At 47.5% G+C, this 21,556-nt stretch overlaps 1 protein-coding gene across 1 annotated transcript in view; it reads right to left on the bottom strand.

Moving 5' to 3' along the window:
• The window catches only part of ABCA13 (ATP binding cassette subfamily A member 13), a 313,586-nt gene that overhangs the window by 79,261 nt on the left and 212,769 nt on the right, over window positions 1-21,556 (bottom strand). The window contains exons 39-42 of the mRNA XM_049642263.1: window positions 19,684-19,840; window positions 14,006-14,259; window positions 8,572-8,764; window positions 6,039-6,148 (exon numbers count right to left, since the gene is read on the bottom strand). Of these exons, the coding sequence (XP_049498220.1) occupies window positions 6,039-6,148; window positions 8,572-8,764; window positions 14,006-14,259; window positions 19,684-19,840 (714 nt within the window). The remainder of the gene's footprint in view (window positions 1-6,038; window positions 6,149-8,571; window positions 8,765-14,005; window positions 14,260-19,683; window positions 19,841-21,556) is intronic.

The following is a 21,556-nucleotide window of genomic DNA, read 5'->3' as shown; positions in this document are numbered from 1 at the left end:
TGTAACTTATACTTCAATAAAAAGTTTCTTTTTTTTTTTTTTTTAATTTTTTTTTTCAACGTTTTTTATTTATTTTTGGGACAGAGAGAGACAGAGCATGAACGGGGGAGGGGCAGAGAGAGAGAGAGACACAGAATCGGAAACAGGCTCCAGGCTCTGAGCCATCAGCCCAGAGCCTGACGCGGGGCTCGAACTCATGGACCACGAGATCGTGACCTGGCTGAAGTCGGACGCTTAACCGACTGCGCCACCCAGGCGCCCCAATAAAAAGTTTCTTAAAAGGGAATTTTTAAAAAATATTAAACCAAGAGCGGTGTCTGGCTATCTCAGTTGGTTAACCAGCCAACTCTTGACTTCAGCTCAGGTCATGATCTCACAGTTTGTGAGTTCTAACCCCACGTCGGGCTCTGGGCTGACAGCTCAGAGCCTGGAACCTGCTTCAGATTCTGTCTCTCCCTCTCTCTCGGCCCCTCCCCTGCTCATGCTCTGTCTCTCTCTGTCTCTCAATAATAAATAAATGTTAAAAAATTTTTTAAAAATTAAAAAAAGATAAAAAGCTTCTGCACAGCAAACAAAACAAATCAACAAAATTAAAAGGCAACTACAGAATGGGAGAAGATATTTGCAAATGATATGGCTGATAAAGGGCGAGTATCTAAAATCTACAAAGAACTTATCAAACTCAACACCCAAAAATAAATAATCCAGTTAAGAAATGAGCAGAAGACATGAATAGACGTTTTTCCAAAGAAGACATCCAGATGGCCAACAGACACACGAAACAATGCTCAACATCACTCATCATCAGGGAAATACAAATGTGTAACAGTTTTCAAAACACTAACTCAAAATTATGTATGTTATTTAAAGGGCAGTGACAGCAATAATACCATTACTACATTTTTAGGATCGAGGAAGACCACAGACTTATTGATTTGATAACGTTAATAGAGAAAGAAGACTTTAAAAATCATTCAAATTAAAAAGTTAGAATGAGAAGGTAGGAGTTAAAATTTTAAATTAGGTAAATAGGTTTTGAAGAAAATAGAAGTTGTCAAAATTACAACAAAAATTAAGACTAGGAATAATTTAACAGGAAGGATTGAAAATGAAAGTTTTCAACAGCAAACTAGCTTTCCTTATGAATCATAAATTTTAAAATCTATATAAAATTTAGCAAGTAAAAGAGATTTACATCCACAACAAAATTAAGTTTACTACAGAAAGGTAAGGCCAGATCAATAATCAAGAATCTTTCATTTATGACATAAATGTGCCAAAAGAAAAAGAACTACAAAACATGTTCATCTGCGTGAATGCAAAATAATAAATTTAAGATTTTCCTTACAGAACCTTAAATAAAATTGCAAAATAATACTCACAAAGTAAAAAATAACATCTAGAGAATTTTCAAACTGTCACAGGTGGTAACAGAAATACAAGAACTTCAGTGAGCACCACCATTTCATATCATTTTGACAGTTCTTGGACAGTTCAACTTTGGCAGAAGAGAAGACACAGCATAAAAAGTTCAGTTCTTTCGGGGCGCCTGGGGGGCTCAATCAGTGAAAGCGTCTGACTTCGGCTCAGGTCATGTTCTCATGGCTCATGCGTTCGAGCCCCATGTCAGGCTCTGTGCTGACAGCTCGGAGCCTGGAGCCTCCTTCAGATTCTCCCTCTCTCTCTGCCCCTCCCCTGCTTGTACTCTCTCTCACTCCCAAAAATAAATAAAACTTTCAAAACAATTTTAAAAAAAAGTTCAGTTCTTTCCAAATTAATCTGTAAATGCAACATAAAATCAGTTAAAATCCCAGTGGAAGTTGTGGACACAATGCCTGCCTTACACTTCTTTCCTCCACCCAAAAAATGATGACTGGATTTTACTTGGTTCATTCATTGCTATGTAATCAGTGTCTTGAAAAGAAAAACCCACGCAAACGTCTCTGCTCATCAGAGACAAGAGAATGCTAAAACAGATCTCAAGCCATTGCCTGCTGGGTTCTGGAACAGAGTTTCAAGCCACTGCCTGCTGGGTTCCAGATCTGAGTTACATAAAGCAGCTGGGAGTCTGACCCCTGCAAGGTAACGGGTACCAAAAGCGCTCCTGTGTGATGACGGGGGACCAGAACCACGTCCAGTAAGATACCTGGGTCTACAGCACAGCCCCACCACTCCTGAGGAGGCTGAGAGAAGCAGCCTGGAGTTTAGGGTACCAGAAGGCCCCCCCCCACCCTCCAGCAGGCCCAGACCAAGCAGTGCAGCGACCATAAATGCATATTCCCCCATCGTGGCAGGATGGGACCCCAAAGCTGTCAACGTAGGGCCTGGCTCTGCACTGGAGACCCAGAGAATCAGGAGTGGAAGGTAGCACGGAATGGACAGACACAAGCTGACACACAGGAAAGGAGAGAGCAAAAGCAAACACATAAACTCACTTCTGAGGTCAGCGAGCAAAGCCCGAAGTTGTGAGAAAAACCTAACAAGAAGAAAATTGAAAAAACAAAGCAATTAAAGAGATTAAATACTTCCTGATGGAGACACATTCATCTGGGGAATAGATCTAAAAAAGATGTGCAAGGACTCTATAAATTGCAAAATATAATTAAATATTTCTAAACGAACTGAATAAATGCCTACAGATACCACTGTCACGGAAAAGGCAGAGAAAATTTCAGCAAGAGCTCAATTTCCCCAAATTATCGTATAAATGTGATGCGATCTCAATCAAAATGTCAATATTGGGACATTTTTATAGAGGGTGGTAAGACGATCCTGAAAAATAATATGTAATAAAGGTCCCAAAAGAGTTACAACAATTCTGAAAGTCAAGAACTCGGAAGAGACAGGCAGAGCAGCTGAGCACCAGACGTGTTTCCAACTGATGGACAAAAAGACACCTCGTTGAGAAAACGGCATTAAGCCAATTGGAATTCAGGATAAAAAAAAAAAAATCAAATTACAGTAAAATCTTGGATTGTGAATGACCTGTTCTGCGAGTGTTCCGCAAGACAAGCTAACATTTCTAACAAATTTTAAGTGGCTACACAAGTGATGTCTTGCAATACGAGTCGTACGTGACACCAAATGTCACATGATCACAACTGAGCCAAGGACTCTTGAAATACGCTTTGATATGCAAGTGCTTTGGATTACAAGCACATTCTGGGAACAAATTATGCTCACAAACCAAGGTTTTATTGTGTATTTCTACCATACAGTGGATCTAAATATAAGCTCCATATAAATTAAAGACATGAGGGGCGCCTGGGTGGCTCAGTCGGTTAAGCAGCCGACTTCGACTCAGGTCATGATCTCGCAGTCCGTGAGTTCGAGCCCCGCGTCAGGCTCTGTGCTGACAGCTCAGAGCCCAGAGCCTGGAGCCTGTTTCAGATTCTGTGTCTCCCTCTCTCTGACCCTCCCCCGTTCATGCTCTGTCTCACTCCGTCTCAAAAATAAATAAACGTTAAAAAAAATTTTTTTTTTAAGTAAATTAAAGACATGAGGGGCACCTGGGTGGCTCAGTCAGTTAAGCATCTGACTTCGGCTCAAGCCAGTATCTCACGGTCCATGAGTTCGGGCCCTGCATTGGGCCCTGTGCTGACAGCTCCGAGCCTGGAGCCTGCTTCAACTTCTGTGTCTCCCTTTCTCTTCACCTCTCCCCCGCTCGCACTCGGTTTCTATCTCAAAAATAAATAAACACACAAAAAAAATCTAAGACGTGAATGTTAAGCTTTATGACCTCAGAATGAGGACAATCTCTTAAGATTCAAAGAACAAGAAATAACAAAGGAAAAAAATTGATAAATTGGCTCCATCATCACTGCAAACTTCTACACACAGAAACTTTTAAAACAAAGTTAAAATACAAGGTATTTATTCAAACACATAAAACAGGCAAAAAATTAGTTCCCAGTTGAATGTATGGAAAACCTTTATGTTGATGAGTAACAAAAAGACAGACAACCTTAAAGAGAAAAGGACAAAGGCCTTGACAGGCAATTGGCAGAAAGGAAACCCACCTTACAAATAAACGTGGGAAAAGCATTCAAGTTCATGAATAATGAAAGAAGTGCAAATTAACAATGAGATTTCGTGCCCACCAGATTTGCAAAAAAATTTAAAACAATAACAATTATTGAGTGGGATTAAGAAATGCTCCTGGAATAACATAAATGAAGTATACCAAATGATCTTTATATTCTTGTCTGATTTTAAGATATGCATCCCTTGGGGCACCTAGGTGGCTCGACCAGTTAAACATCTAAGTCTTGATTTCAGCTCAGGGCATGATCTCATAGTTCATGGGTTCGAGCCCCGCCTCGGGCCTCGGGCTAACAGCCTACTTGGGTTTCTCTCTCCCTCTCTCTCTCTGCCCCTCCCTCACTCACGTGCGCCCTCTCTCTGTCTCTCTCGAAATAAATAAACTTAAAAAAAAAATAAAAAGGTAAAATAAATAAAATATGCATCACTTCACACAAATACCACATTTAACCACGCACACTTCACACACAGGTAACAGATAAAATGAACACATAGTTCATCTGTATAGAACACACAGATATGAATGTATGTTTAAATCATACTAGTAGGAGACAGTAACACTGCATTTTAGGACTACAAGAAGATCTGTTGCTTTCCGGGTGCCTGGCACATCATAGAATGACAATATGTATTTATCAATTCAAAAAGTAGCTAATAAATGGGTGATTTCATATTTTCAAACAATTTTCTTCAATAGTCTATTTGAACCTATACATAAAAACCTCATGGGGCGCCTGGGTGGCTCAGTCGGCTAAGCATCCGACTTGGGCTCAGGTCGTGATCTGTGGTCCGTGGGTTTGAGCCCCTGCGTCTGAGAGCTCGGAGCCTGGAGCTGCTTCACATTCTGTGTCTCCCTCTCTCTCTGCACCCCCTCCCCCACCGCGCGCTCTGTCTCGTTCTTAAAAATAAACAAACATTTAAAAAAATAACTAAAAAAAAATTTAAAAACCTCGAGCACATTGTTTCCAAGTGGGCTTAGGAGTGACTGTTACCCCCAAGCAGACAGATTGAAATCAACTATTTATATAAGGACCTTCCGAGGAGGTACAGCAAGGCACATGGTTGTCCTTACGAGTTGAGCCACAGACGTCTGAAATCTGTTATCAACGCTACCAGGGTGCAATGAATTTGCTGCCGTAGAAACAGCTGTACAATTGCAGGTGGGAGAGGAGTGCAGGGGGCACAGGGCTGCTCCAGGACAGACTCAGCAGAGGAAAAGCCAAGTAGCCAATCCAGCCTCTGGAGAGGTTAACAACAAGGCGCCTCTACTTTTTAGGAGAGAAAAAACCCAGGAACAGTCCTGATCAAGCAGGGACGGGGAAGACAGAGGCCCTGCCGACTGGATGGCCACATCTCTAAAGGCGCCCACACGCCCAGACAGATGTTCCCATGTGGGCACCACAGCTTGGAAGGAACCAGAGGACGGGGTGACGCACACCCTAAAAGGCCGTGTTAGAGGAGTGGCACGCGGGGATAATGCTCTGTGTTGGGGGTTGCCCACAGGGCCCGGATGGGACCAGCCGGCCTCGGGCAGGCTCCAGCGGGGAGAACACCCAGCATCTTCCGTGGTATGGGCAGCAAGGGGCATGGAGGTCTTCCCTGATCCCCCGGATGCCACCATCTGGATTCATATGTTCGCTCTCCCCTACCCGAAGCCATCAGGTCATCCACTGGAAAGAGGGGGTCTGGGTGGCCCAAGATGGAAACCACGCAGTCCCCTCTGGCCACCTCTGCACGGGCGGGGGCGTCTGAAGCTGGATCTGCTGGTAAAGCAATTAGAGCCAGCGCCCCCCTCGTGTCCTGACCACTCAGCAGCCAGCGGCCCAATACCTCCACCCCATCGGGCGCCACGGCAGAGGTCAGCCTTAGCTGCTTTGGCCAATGCGCCCTTGACCCTCTGGCCGCTCTTCCCTTTCGCCGGGAGGGGCACGTGGAGCTCGGTTCCAGGGCCCCTCATTCTGTGCACACCCAGTAAGAAAGACCACGTCTGGATTTACCCTGTGGGAGTCCTGGCGACCATGTGTCCTGAGGTCGGAGGGGTGTCTCCATTCAGCATCTTGAACGTGGTGCTCTTCCCGGCCCCGTTCACCCCCAGGAGCCCAAAGCACTGTCGGGAGGGAACGAGAAAGGGAAAAAAGTTCTGAATTACAGCAGAAGGCCTTGACTTTCACGACTTCAAGCCGGCTCGGAGCTGGCGTTTCTGTGCCTCGATACCTGCAGACCCTGGACGTCACCCGGTTGTATCGAGCACTCTGCAGATGGCAACACACTCTGGAAATTCTACTGGCGGCCAAGCAGAGTAACCATTTCAACGACCACTGGGGACCAGTAAATGCGTGTAAGCAACACCCCGGAGGCCAGAGTAAAGGCAGCTACCTGGGACTGTGCGGAGACCTCCCGTCCCCTCAAGGTCCTAACTGTGTCCGTCTGGGGAGGACCACGGTTTTTGGAAGCCACGTCGTTATAGTCATTACGCCCTTGACTCCACCGCACAAAGTACTCCTCCCTCCCCCACCTCTTCTCCCCGCCCCCAATTCAGATCTAGGCTGATCCTGACATTAGTTAAGACAGACAGTTCTAAACTCTGACACTTAGCACCAAGTCAACGTCTTTTGTGGTTTGGGGGTTCACTGTTGTCTTGTATTCCCTGGGAAAAACGGCCCTTTTGCTGTCTTCTCCAGACCCGGTCTTGACCCCGTATCGCAGCATGTTCTCAGCTGGAGGTTCTAGGATACAGACGGTCTGTGTGGCTCTTACAATGTCCCCTCAAGACCTCTCTGTTGCTTATGGCAAAAGCTGGCTCTCTGTCTACTAACCCCGGCTGACCTGGCTCCTTGAATCTTGGCAAAGTGCCCGTCCTGGGCTTCCTGGCGCTGTGCCCTACCTAAGCACAGGACCCTACTTGGGGGCTCCGGACGACAGCTGCTCATCTGAACTGCCACCTGCTTTAATATCCATGCCTTCCCATCCCACTGGGTCTCCCGCACCATCTGACACGGGGTCCAGCTGCCACTTCTGGACCTGCAGCTCCAAGGCAGTGCCACTCAGGTGCCGTCACCCTCGTCCTGCCAGGGGCAGCACGGCCGCTGCTACATAACACGCTGTGTTCACGGCCCTCCGTTTCCTACCCGGTTATGAATTCCTAGAGGGACAGGGACATATCTCAGTCATCTCCGCCTCGTCTACCGGCTCTCACAAAGCACTTTACATCATAGCATTTAAACTGCCACGTTCATAAAAAGTCCATCAAGCAAGTTCATCAAACAGGGGTGCCTGGGTGGCTCAGTCGGTTAAGAGTCCGACTTCGGCTCAGGTCATAATCTCACGGATCGTGGGTTCGAGCCCCGCGTCGGGCTCTGTGCTTATGTCCCGGCCTCTTGCGCCCTGCAGCTTTTTTGTCTCTCTCTCTCTCTCTCCCCCCCCCCCCCCCCCGCTCTCTCTCTCTCTCTCTCTCTCTCTCTCTCTCTCTCTCTCTCCGTCAAAAATAAACATTAAAAGGAAAAAAAAGCTGAGCAATCATAACTGCAATATACGTGGCATCTTGGATCATCTCAGAGCATCTCCCTTACAAAGCGTTCCAAGTTTTTCTAGTACCCTTCGGCTTAAAACTACCATGGACAGGTAGCGGCCACACTGAAGCGGATTTTTGAAGCAAAGCTTAAAAAATAGTTGGATACGACACCACAGGTTGCATAGTGAGTCTCTGAGCTCCGTGGCAAACAGCAACCACGAAAACACTCCTTCCTTAGCGTGCTGTCCTCTGCAGCCACAAACCACAGCGCAGCTCGTGAGGCCGTTCCTAGATCGGTTTACATCGGTCCCCGGGCTTCCCTTCACCTCGGAACGCCGCTCTCTGCTCACAGCACAGCCTCACTGTCACTCAGGGAACCGTGTAACCTCCTTGGAATGCCTCAGGAGCTTGTAACAATATGAGTGCAAGGAACCTCATGTTTTTAACAGTTAATGAAAGGTAATCATTTTCAGACTTGGTTTCTTTTTATGCAATTAAGCACAGATCAGGAACAATTTGCATGGCTTCTATCGGTTCTGATTAAACATTCCTGCTAGAATTAATGCCATCCCATGAAAAGCAATTCTGAGCTATTGCTTTGGTGTGACTGTTCTTTCGCCTTTCCGGAAGAGCGTTTTGCTAGGTGGGCTTAATTGGCCATTTAAAAAGTACTGACGTCCCAGGAAGAGTTAGAACAGGTCCCCTTAATGAGTTGGGTTGAGAAAATATTGGCACTCCATAAAATGTCATCCTGCAGCCCAAACAGCGATTAAAACTCAACCACATGAAATTTTTAAAATTATGAAACCGAATAAATGCCATCAGCAACAAAGCTTCCCCAGGGAAAGAGCCAATAGACTCTCCACTTAGATTCTGTGTCTACTGAGTTTTGCAGAAATTCCAGAAATGCGAAGACTTTCAGCTCTGACCTCAGCTATTCTCAGCACAACACAGCAGAATTCACAGTTTGGAGATACACAGGTTTGTAACAGAAAGGGGTACGATTAGATGGCACCTACCTCTCCTCTTCGTATGCCCACGCTGATATCTTGCACAGCGGTGGTCTTCTTGAAGAAGCCTCCATAGCTTTTACTAAGGTTGCATAACACGAGAAGGTCTTCACTGGTCATTCCTTTCAACACTCGTATCTGCTCTCGTTCCACATCTATATCCTTGGAAGACGTGACCGTGCCTTGGATGGCAGCGTGACCTCTGGGAACATAAAGTGAAGAGCTCATTCACATGTGGGAACAGGAACTCGAAGAGTCCAAGAGAGGGAGGGCGAGGAAGGTCAGACACCTGTCAACACAGAAGATGCGGTCTTGGGAGGGACCTGGGTGGCTTAGTGGGTGAAACATCCGACTACGGCTCAGGTTGTGATCTTACAGTTGATGGGTTCAAGCCCCGCGGCGGGCTCTGGGCTGACAGCTCAGAGCCTGGAGCCTACTTTGGATTCCGTGTCTCCCTCTCTCTCTGCCCCTCCCCTGCTCATGCTCTGTCTCTCTGTGTCTCTCAATAATAAATAAACGTTAAAAAAATTATTTTAATAAAAAAAAAAAAGAAGATGCGGCCCTGAGACAGCACTATTGGATGAACATGAATTTAATTTTCAACTCTAATTTCTTTGTTTCAGAGCGGAGCTGCTCGGTTTTCAATCTTATGATTCTCCACCTGGCACATTTTAACTTTAAAGTAAACTTCAGCTTCCCCTGTACACCGTAACATGCCAATGAGTTTTGATCGTTAAACGGGTTCTGGTACCCATTCTGATCGTTAAATGAGTTAAGGTGGGAGAAGGGCACACAGGGTCTCTGTACTAATTCTGCAGTTTCCTGGGAGTCCTAACCCATTTTAAGATAAAAAGGCATATAACATAAAATGCCCACCGCCAGGTTCCAGTGCCCCTGTATTATTATTTTTTTTTAACCTTATTTACTTATTTAGAGAGGAGGGTGAGTGAGAGTGGGCTGGGACAGAGAGACAGAGGGAGAGGGAGAATCCCACACAGGCTTCACTGTCAGCACACGGCCCCATGCGGGGCTCGAGCCCATGAACCGTGAGATCATGACCTGAGCTGAACTCAAGGACTGGATGCTTAACTGACTGAGCCATCCAGGCCCCTGCTCTCTATTACTTTTTCTGTGCCTGACATCACCATTGAACAAAGATAGAATTTATTCAACACACAACCTCGATGATGAGAGAACACAGGTAGCTACTTGGAAGTCTGTGTTATGGGACGCCATCCACAGAACATGCAAAAGCATGAGAAACAAATCAAAAACAAAAACAACGGAAAGTTATAGAAACCGCTACTCCAAGATCATCGTATCAGCGCAGGAATGCTTCTGGAATGCTTGTCTTCCGTATTGTGAACAAGGATTACACGGTGGAGTTGAAATGCATAAGCTCGTGTGTGAAATTAATGTATTTTAATTAACAAAATGTAATGGCTTTTTATTTGTTTGGGGAGAGAGAATGCAAGGTAGCGGGGGGGTTGGTGGGGGAGAGATGGGGCAGAGAAAACAGAATCCCAGGGAGGCTCTGCAGTGTCAGCTTGGAGCCTGATGCGGGGCTCGAAATCATGAACTGTGATACCATGACCTGAGCCAAAATCAAAAGTCAGACACTCAGCCGACTGAGCCACCCAGATGCCACAGAACATAATGGTTTCTAATGTGTTAAAACAAAACAAAACAAAACAAGAAGGGCGTTTACGTACAGAGTGGCTAATGACTTTGGAGAGGCTGATGTGCTCTGTGGGGGGAAGGGAACAATGGTGTGTTCAACGTGTGAAAGTTCATCCCATGTCACACTTTTCTGTTGGGGGGGTCACTTCCCCCTTTGCTGGCTGCAGGTGTGACTTTGGACCCCCCGGTGCGCCTGGCCCTTCTGGCAGCCTTTCCTGACTCAACGAGGTGAGACTGAGACCCTTCTTCCTCCCTGTTTCCAAGACCCATTCCAAGTTCTCCCATCAGCAGCTCTGAGCCAAGAATCACCTGGAAAGCTGTACAGGTATCTCCTCGATGCATCCCCAGAGTTTCTGATCTCAGGGTTGTGGGGGGAGTGTAGGGGTGGGAAAGTGTATTTGTTTACATGTCAGGTCATTCTAACGGATGCAGGACAATGGCTCGGAGTCACTTCCCGTTGGTCACCTCACAACCCAACACGCAGTGCATCCTTAACTGTGCCCAGAAAACTTCGGGCTGAGGAGGAATACGCATGGGCACCAGAGAGTCGGCAGAGAAATGCTGTCCTGGGGCCCGTGCCCGCTCCCTCCCAGCCAGCAAAGGCACAGACAGCAAAGCCCAGCTCCAGACCGGAGAGAGAGTGTAGGCAAGAAGGTGTCCGGAGGCACTGGGCCTGACCGGGACTCCGCCAGGGCTCAGGTCCTAGTGGAGACCTGGGCTCTGAGCACATGGCCGAAGGTCAGCAGCAGGCTGCGGTTCAAGGTCAGCACGGCCTAGGACACACAGCAAGGAGGTAGGCTCGTTCGCTCAGCTCTCAGGATCAGCATCAGGTGCTGGTCACGGACACGCCACTGAGCAGGGGCGGGGGGCCAGCACCGACAGTGCCAGGGGCAGGAGGCAGGGTCCTCCTGTTCTCTTCCACGATCCAGCTACCCCAGCGCACCAGACTCCCCGCACCAAGGAACTGACAGGCAGGCAGAGCAGAGGAACACGTAAACGCTGTAAAAAGACACTGTGGTCCCGGCAGAGAAAGACAGGCTGGAAGGCATCAGGCCAGCCCTGGGAGGTGGGTGCTGGAGGTGGGAGAGGTCAGTCCTGCCAGAGACCCCGACTGGGCAGGTGACCAGAGGCAAACGCCACCCACGGGTGTAGAGTGAGGGTCATGGAAAGCTTTACGGAGCACGAGCAGGGCAACTTGAGGGGGCCTGGCTAAGAACCTTGGATTTTCTCCTTTAGGCAATGATTAGTGACCCGACTAGATGCAGATTTAGAAAAACAAATTAATTTGGTGGGAGGGTCACTGTAGTAGCCATCCATAAGGAGTGGTAGGCAGCGAGCATCTCCATCAGATTGAATTTCAGTGCCCTGTGGCCTCCACGCTGACAAAGAGCAGTAAATACCAACTATTTACTGTGGATAGCACAGACATTATTCTAAAATATGGTTTAACTTATGCTCCGCAGAGGAATACGGGAAGACTTCTCTTTGAAAAAGAAATCTTTCGGGGGGCCTGGGTGGCTGAGTCATTTAAGCATCTTGACTCTTGGTTTCAGCTGGGGTCATGATCTCACAGTTTGTGACTTCAAGACCCACGTGGGGCTCCACCCTGAGAGCTCGGAGCCTCCTTGGGATACCCTCTATCCCTCTCTCTCTCTGCCCCTCCCTGGACTGCTCTCTCTCTCTTTCACAAAGTAAATGAGTAAAAAATAAAATAAATGGAATGGAATGAAAGAATAGAATAGAATAGAATAGAATAGAATAGAATAGAAAAGTCTTTTGATGCTACTGGAAACTGGGGCACCCTGAAATCCATCCAAAGGGATTCTACAATTTAGGTTTTAAAACAACTAAACTCACAAGGGCCAATCATGGAACCAATTATGCTGGAAAAGCACTCAGAATTCTCTTCCAAATTCAGTCAGATACTGGAAATCCATGGACCCCAGAGTGAAAGTGCCCAGTTCAAGACAGCCTTTAGGATTTGAATTCAAAGCGGTTCACTGCTTTAGCAGATTGGAAGGAATTATAAAGGAAGCGTGCCTTGAGAGGACGGACAGGAAAAAGTCTATAAAGTCTTCACCACAAAATATTGGTAATATGCCCGTGATCCTCAACAGGTTCTCTCCAGGGACATGGTCCTCATTAGTAATTTCTCTATGAAGGATCCCTCTCATAGTTGAATCCAGAGAGAAACGCACAGCTCCTGGAAAGAGCGAGTCAGTGGACGCGGGCCACATGGGTCACAGAGGGAGAGGCACGTCACTGTGAGGCCGACCCAGGAAAGCACATTTGTTTGGCAGCCATCGAAAATGTGCTACCTGGCAATATTCTAGACATCTTTGCAAAGCCACTTAAATCCCACTTAGAATAACAGAGACGTGTGTGTGTACATAATTGTGTGTCTATATAAGTAGACACATCAACATAAACATAAGTTCTATATTATTATGGGTTCATATATGGGGTATATGTAAATTTAAGAACTATTAGGGGTGCCTGAGTGGCTCAGTCGGCTATGCGTCCAACTTCAGTTCAGGTCATGAGCTCATGGTTCGTGAGTTCGAGCCCCGCATCGGGCTCTGTGCTGACAGCTCGGAGCCTGGAACCCGCTTCAGAGTCTGTGTCTCCCTCTCTCTCTGCCCCTATCCCCACTCTCTGTCTCTCTCTCAAAAATAAATCAACAGTAAAAAAAAAAATTTTTTTAATGAGTTGTTATGGTACCAACGAAATTCACCCAACATGTTGGGAAATTGAGCGCTTTCCATAGGGGAAAATGAAACCATTGGAACAATCCCCTCACAGGTTGGTGTTTTATCTTTTGACGTTCTCCTTCCTAGGGTTGGTGACTCACAGCGATCAAAAAAGAAAAGAAGATGGCAATGCAAGCTGGTGCAGCCACTCTAGAAAACAGTATGGAGGTTCCTCAAAAAACTAAAAATAGAACTACCCTACGACCCAGCAATTGTACCACTAGGCATTTATCCACGGGATATAGGTGTGCTGTTTCGAAGGGACACATGCACCCCCATGTTTATAGCAGCACTATCAACAATAGCCAAAGTATGGAAAGAGCCCAAATGGCCATCGATGGATGAATGGATAAAGAAGACGTGGTATATATATATAGATACGTATATATACGTATGTGTATATATATATATATACACATATATACACATACGTATATATATACACACACACAATGGAGTATTACTCGACAATCAAAAAGAATGAAATCTTGCCATTTGCAACTACGTGGATGGAACTGGAGGGTATTATGCTAAGTGAAATGAGTCAGTCAGAGAAAGACAAATATCATATGACTGTACCCATAGGAGACAAAAGAGATGAACATAAGGGAAGGGAAACGAAAATAATATAAAAACAGGAAGGGAGACAAAACCGAAGAGACTCATATGGAGAACAAACTGAGGGTTACTGGAGGGATTGTGGGAGGGGAGCTGGGCTAAATGGGCAAGGGGCATTAAGGAATCTACTGCTGGAATCATCGTTGCACTAGATGCTAACTAATTTGGATGTAAATCTTAAAAAAATAAAAAAAGAAAATTAAAAAAAATTAAAAAAGAGAAGAAGGAAAGAAGAGGAAAAAAACCCCGACAAAAAATCACAATCTTCACTCATTATAACTTCGTGTAGCACTGACGGGACGCATTTTCTTGTCTTGCAATCTCCAGGATGGGGCTCTCTTTCCCTCTTCGGTCAAAGGTCGGTGCCCTCCCAGGCTGAGCCCTGCGGGACGTACCGCGGCCGCTGCAGAAGGTCCCAGTGCAGCAGAACCCTCAGGATGAGAAGCACGGTGCCTTGTGAGGCCAACTGCACGAAGGTCCAGCCCAGGAAGTTCATCTCAAAGGGGCTCACGTAGGAATCGACACCGAAGCTGTGGGTCAGGTCGTACTTGATCTGGTTGTAGCAGAGTTCGATCAGCCCCTGCCCCAGGCAGAACTGAGGAAATACGGCGAAAACCCACTTGAGGACGTCATAGATGTTCTGCAGACTCTGTGTAGAGAAAGAAAGAGACATGAGACTGACAGCTCTTGAAACCCTCCGTGTCTCCCTGGCCGTCCCATGTGCCAGGTCCCCCTTGCCCCAGCCACTCAGCGACACGCGCGGGCAGCCACGGAACCAGAGAGAATGATCCTCAAGCCTCAGGTCTAGTGGTATTGCATTGCCCAGGGGTGGACGTGCGTGGGAGCCCAAACTTGCTTCCTCCTTCCGAGTTATCCTTCTGGAATAGGCAGGTCTATCCTAAGCCTGTACCTCAGATGTACTTTGGAAATACATAATTTGTCTGTTTCACAGGCTCATGGGTGGAGAGGAAGTCCGTCTGACGATGCATCATGAAGTCTTGCCCCCACCTAATTTAGGGGAGACCTCGGAGAAGACTTCTGAGCTGAAGCTAGAGTAAGTGAAGACTCTGGGCTGCTACGATGGCATGGATGTACGTTTCCTGTGAGACAGACATGGACTTGCGGGGCCCATGGTGAAAGGTTATGGACTGAATGTTTGTGCCCCTCAAGTGCATGGTTCCAGCCCTGATCCCCAGCGTGACGGTATTACGAGGCTGGACCTTAGGGAGGTGATTCAGGTTGGACGAGGTCATGAAAACAGAGCCCCCACAATGGGATCAGTGCCCTCGTAGGAAGAGGAAGAGACACCAGCATTTCCCGTCTCTGCTGTGCGGGGACGCGGCTGGAGGAGGTCGTCTGAAAGGCAGGAAGTGGGTCCTAACCAAGACCTGATTCTACAGGCAGCTTGATCTCTGACGCCCAGTCTCCAGAATGGTGAGAAGTAAATATTTGCCACCCGGCCTGTGGCAAATGTTATAAGTGACACTCTTAGTCACAGGCAACATGAGTGTTTAAAAGGGTGGATAATACTGGGAGTTGTCGCTGGGAACATGTTAATCACACGTAAAATGCCCCCTTCAAACTTAGCGTCAGTAAATGTTAAACATATGTAGTTGTCAGGGTGTCTGGGTGGCTCAGTCAGTTAAGCGTCTGACTCTAGGTTTCGGCTCAGGTCATGATCTCACAGTTCGTGGGTTCGAGCCCCTCATCGGGCTCTGTGCTGACAGTGCGGAGCCTGCTTAGGATTCTCTCTCTCCCTCTCTCTGCCCCTCCCCGACTCGTGTTGTCTCTGTCTCTCTCAAAATAAATAAGTAAAAACTCTAATATATACATATAGTTGTCTTTCTTAAGTGTTGTTTCAAGGACAAGGATGAATAAGAGAACAGAAGGAAACATCACATGGATGATTGCAAAGAAAAGAAAAAACAACATAGGACAGGCTGCATACTTGAACAATACCATTTTCAAATTAAATGTATACATATGGGGGCGCCTGGGTGGCTCAGTCGGTTAAGCGGCCGACTTCAGCTCAGGTCATCTTGTGGTTCGTGGGTTCGAGCCCCCGCATCGAGTCCTGTGCTGACAGCTCAGAGCCTGGAGCCTGCTTCCGATTCTGTGTCTCCCTCTCTCTCTGCCCCTCCCCCGCTCACGCTCTGTCTCTGTCTCTCAAAAATAAACATTAAAAATTTTTTTTTAAATGTATACATATAAATGTATGTATCTGCCATAAAATTTACTATTTTTCTTACCGTGTGGTGTCTTATGAATGTGAGCTCTATTCCATAATGAGGTTAGAATTGTCAGAGTGTTAATCATCGTCCATTAGGACTTCCTGGTAAGTACCACATACTGGAAGCTTGATGGAACATCACTGCAGTCCATTCCCTCCATAAACGTACAAAGTCCTGACTGGTAGACCCAGTTACCACTGAGGAAACACGCTCAAGGGGCTGATGAATGTGTTTAAGCCACATTGTGGTAGGCCCAGGATTTGACCCTGATCTTTCTGGCCCGAAGCATAAAATCTCTCCACCAAGGAATGTAGCCTTGAGAAAATTCACTGCAAAGTGGTCTTTTCAGCTGACTTTTAAAGACGGGGGTAGCTAAGCACATAACCCAGGAAGACCACATTAACTTCCTGCCAGACAAAACTATGGAAACACAATCAAGAATTAAGACTCAAGAATTATGGGTTCAATGTCACTGTCTCTTTATGGTCAAATTCAAAAACTGATCTGAACAGTAATATTTTATAAGGGTGCAAAGTCATCATACTGTATACACTATAATACACAGCAGGGGGCATACCGTATCACCATTAAAGTTTACAAAATCATCAATTGTCTATTTCATGCTGGACAATGTCCAGTTTTCCCTTATAATGAAAACTGACAGCCGGACTTGTATAAATGTAGTCTTAAATAATGTGATTTGGTGGGGGGCCTGAGTGGCTCAGTCAGTTGGCATCTGACTTCGGCTCTGGTCATGACCTCACAGTTCGTGAGTTCGAGCCCCGCGTCGGGCTCTGTGCTGACAGCTCAGAGCCTGGAGCCTCTTTGGATCCTGTGTCTCCCTCTCTCTGCCCCTCCCCTACTTATGCTCTGTCTCTATCTGTCAAAAAATTAATAAAGATTAAAAAAAATATTTTTTAAATTATGTCATTTGGGAGCAACAGAAAATTCAAGAAAGGGGCATGAATTGTTTCATTAGGGCTTATTGTCTTTTGCATACAGACACGGGAAAGTCATGAAAGCTTCATCTACTTGTCCCTTAGCTCTTGTCTTGACTTCCTACCACTCCTTATAGATTTCAACCAGTCCTACTAGGACTTATTAATCCCAGTTTTCATAAAACTGTGTCCCTGAATCAAACAATGTACCACATGAAAGGATTTTCTGTCACTGGTTATAATGTAGAAACAGTAGAATACTACAGTTTCTGACTCAGGAACTGGTAACTAAGGAAGCCTCATATTTAAAAAAAAAAAAAGTTTATTTATTTTGAGAGAGAGACAGAGGGACAGGGAGAGAGGGAGAGAAAGAGAGTCACTGCATTGTCAGCACAGAGCCCGACATGGGACTCGAACTCACCAACCGTGAGATCATGACCTGAGTCGAAGTCGGACGCTCAACCAGCTGAGCCCCCCAGGGGTTCCAAGGAAGCCACACATTAACGATGAGGACTTCACATCTGCCTTAAGGAATTCACAGTTATGCCAACAAGAACAAAGCTGTTGGTGGTGCACAGACGCTGAACTGAACTGACAGATAAGCCACATATATGACGAGAGACAGCTGCCCAAATTCAGGGGATAACAATCCATACATGTCTTATTTAAAGTAACTGCAAACTGATGGAGTGTGCAAAGAAATAAGTTACTGAAACTCTTGAGTTTTTCCTCCGCTGACCTCCCTCCCCTGAAACACAGAGATTCTCCCCAGCGGGAAAGGAAGCTGTTTGAGATCGTGAGTTAGACTCAAAAGGCATTTTCTATAGAGGTCAGCTCGGGGCACCTGGGGGTCTCGGTCAGTTAAGGGTCCGACTTCGGCTCAGGTCATGATCTCACAGTTGGTGAGTTCGAGCCCCCTGTTGGGCTCTGTGCTGACAGCTCAGAGCCTGGAGCCTGCTTCAGATTCTGTGTCTCCCTGTCTCTCTGCCCCTCCTTCACTCTCTTCCTCTCTCTCTCAAAACTGAAAACCCATTTAAAATTAAAAAAAAAAATCAGCTTAAAAACTGTGATTTGGTAAAAATTACAACACCCCGATTAACATCACAGTTTAGAGGCACGATGGTTAATACAACCTGGTTCACTGCCTCGTAAGGACGATCTGAGAACCCAGTCAGCTCTGATTGATTCTATAAGAACATATGTAGTGCTCTGACGCTTACAAGTGAGTATTTGAAATCACCCCTTTATGATGTTGGTTTTCTTAAATAAATAATATCCAAATAGAGCGCAAAGGGAACGAACCACCTTGGCAACACAGTAAGATCTCTCTTACTATTTGTTAACGATCGAGCGTGGCCCACTGTCCTGCAAACAACCTGTTGCGCACTGATCTCTCTCCAGATCGGCGATGCTGTTTGTAACCGGAGCTGACCTCTGTGCTGGCAGGTCACGGACACAAAGGCTCCCGACTCGTTTCCTCTCTGGGTCCAGATGATCTCGCCTCCTCCCCTTTCTTCCTGTGATCCTGTCCCCTAGGGTTCACCCTTCCCACCAGCAGGAGTGTCTCCCGAGTCCACTTTCTTTCCCACCTGACAGCTCCCGAGGACCCCCGAGAGGCCCGAGTCCTGGCAGACAGCCGGTGGGCTGGGAGAGAAGGTGTGTACCATTTCCTCTACCTTCAGTGTCTTCCTCTAGCTAAAGCCCGATCGTTGTATTAGGGTTTTGTACACAAAGGCTACACATTAGTACAGATCAGCATCAACACCTGATCTGCAAAACTGCCCCAAACTGATCGTTTCCTCCATCGAATGCACAGCGACTGTTTCCGTACTTGGTGCTTCCACGCCAACGTGGGGCAGAACACCAGGAGACAGTGTTAGCCACCCCTGGAACATCGAGGGTCTCCGCGAGCCCAGGCCCGAGGACGTGAGCCTGCCCTGATGAGGCAGGCATCAGTCCCGACTCGCTTGAGACAGGCCAGCAGCACTGGAGGGCGAGCCCTTTCTGGACCAACTTCTCGGCCCACCGGTCAATCACACACCCGGACGCCTAAGGAATCTGAGTCCAGGCAGACAGCAGGGAGTCGGAAGGGACGGTGGAGGATGCTGGGAGCGGAAAGCAGGGAAGAAAACGACACAACTAAGTGCAAACTGACATCGGTCCCCAGGGGAAGTGCAGGGGAGACCGAGGCGGGGTAAAGCAGACAAGACCCAGGCCGGCTCAGGGGGAGGAGACAGGGGGCAGGTGCATGACCGGGACACCACCAGATCCAGCTTGACGGATGGATGGGACCCAAAAAGTGACTCACTAATGTGAGCGCCTGGGGGAGAGAGGCTTCGAGACGCATCCTCTCACTGTCACACAGGGGGAAATGGAGGCCCTTCTCAGGGCACACTCGGAAAGTGACCAAACCAGGGATGTTCCGGAGCTCACAGGGAAGGGGGCAGATCCATGCCCTGGTCCAGCCCTCCTGCGGTCGCAGAGCATGGTGAGTCACGGCAGTGTTCCCAACCCATAGCAAGCATGTGACCGCCCAGAGAGGAGCGCCTGACCCCTATTCCTGACACTTTTGGACAGGACACGTTTCATGCCTTCATTCGCCCTTGCAAGCACCTATCAATAATTCATCAACAAACAGAGACACGGCGGCGAACATGGGCCTGCCCTCGCTAACGCAGCAGCACAAACTGTGTGTTTTGGGTCAGTTCTTGCCAGGCCTGAGCACGGGTCTCTTAATGGCGCACGGGTTTGGGTTAATCAGGGTCGGTCTCTCTTCCCGGTGGTTAAAGACAGTGCACACTGGCACGTCGTCCTTTCCTTCCAGCTGGAAAACCAACGGCAGGGGCAGGAGCCAACACGCGCGTCCTCGGGGTGCCCCGGGCGGTGAAGCTGGCACCCACTGACCTGAGCTTTGGAGATGATGGCCAGCAGCCTGGGCATGATGGTCATCAGCAAGGTGCAGAGCCCAAAGATGAAGTTCAGGGACACGTAGGAGATGAACGCCACGTCCGAGCTGGAGAAGATTCTGGACATCAGATACATCCATGGGAGAGTCGCATATCTAAGGAATAAAGGGAAAAATCATGTGTGTTTTCCCGTGACAAGACAGAAGCATAGACTTTGGTTGGCCTGGTGGCTTCTCACTCGGTGAACGGAGACACATTACGGTTTTGACAACAAATCCCCCTGAACACACAGCTCACTTGCGAGGCTCCAGGGAGCACTGGGTATAACGGCAGCAACACTGGGTAGGGTCAACCCCTGGGCCGCACGTGCACCTGCACCTAGGACTCCCCGACCTGGAGGAAGTCTGCGGACGTCCCCATGCCCCTCCTTCAAAGGGGCGAGCCTGGGTCTTGCTTCTTTCCTCCGATCCTCACCAGTAAAGCACAAATGGTTCCTGTTTAGGGGCGCCTGGGTGGCTCAGTCAGTTGGGCGTCCGACTTCGACTCAGGTCATGATCCCATGGTTCGTGAGTTCGAGCCCCACGTCAGGCTCTGTGCTGACAGCTCAGAGCCTGGAGCCTGCTTTGGATTCTGTGTCTCCCTCTCTCTCTGCCCCTCCCCTGCTCGCTCGCTCTCTCTCTCTCTCTCAAAAATAAATAAATATTAGAAAAAAATAACTTAAAAAATAATGATAAAATAAACCCAACCTTTCTCCCACGTCCCCACGTGCTCTTTACACGCTTGAGGCAAATGTGTCACCATTTTCTTAGCGTGATTTAGCGACTTCGCCTGAAATACTCAAGTGCCTTCTGAATGCCTGGGGTTTCCTTAATCTGTTAAGTAGCTCTGGAGAGTCTAAGACCCCCAAATGGTGAGAGCCAGGCCCCACCCACCGAGGGGGCTATTAATTCCTTTTCCATAGGAATCCGTGGCATCAGAATGAGCCCTTGGGTCAAAAGACCCATCCTCATATCCCAGAAACTATAATAAATATAATAGCGTACATAAAGTCATACACAGTTCCAGCAGCTTCTCGCCACGAAAATCTGCCTCAGAATTTGGGCAACGATGGAAATTATTCCAGAATGTGCAAAGTGCAAGTGAACGCTTTTAAGCAAGTGTTCTTAAACAGCTGCCGTGCCGAGGAATCAAATTATGAGTAAATAATTAAATTAAATTAGCTACCCAAGAGGTAGGTCAGGACCCCTTGGTGCTTTGAACTGTCAACACCTACCTACGAAGTAAAGCAGCAGAGACAGAAATCGAACAGCCCGTTCCCACGACACCACAACACCCTGACCGTCCCTTCTGGGGGCATAGCTCAAGTGCTGTGCTCCCTCAGGCACCTGCCTTGACAAGCACATGAAACAATAGTATCCAATGTGGGGTTTTTTTTCTTTTTTTAATTTTTTTTAGAGAGAAAGAGAGCGTGGGTGGGGGAGGGACAGAGGGAGAGGGGAGAGAGAGAGAGAGAGAGAGAGAGAGAGAGAGAGAGAATCCCAAGCAGGCTCCACGCTGTCAGCGCATAGCCTGATGTGGGGCTCAATCCCACGACTGTGAGATCATGACCTGACCTGAAATCAGGAGTTAGATGCTTAACTGACTGAGCCACCCAGGCGCCCTGGTCAAGCTTTCTCTTGACAATATTTTTTTTTAATTTTTTTTTAACGTTTATTTATTTTTGAGACAGAGAGAGACAGAGCATGAACAGGGGAGGGGCAGAGAGAGAGGGAGACACAGAATCTGAAACAGGCTCCAGGCTCTGAGCTGTCAGCACAGAGCCTGACGCGGGGCTCGAACTCACGGACCGCGAGATCATGACCTGAGCCGAA

The sequence above is a fragment of the Panthera uncia genome, chromosome A2, assembly GCF_023721935.1.
Source record: "Panthera uncia isolate 11264 chromosome A2, Puncia_PCG_1.0, whole genome shotgun sequence".
NCBI classification, from domain to species: Eukaryota; Metazoa; Chordata; class Mammalia; order Carnivora; family Felidae; genus Panthera; species Panthera uncia.
Note: the sequence above shows the minus strand (reverse complement) of the source record. Positions and strands in the feature narration are given on the sequence as shown.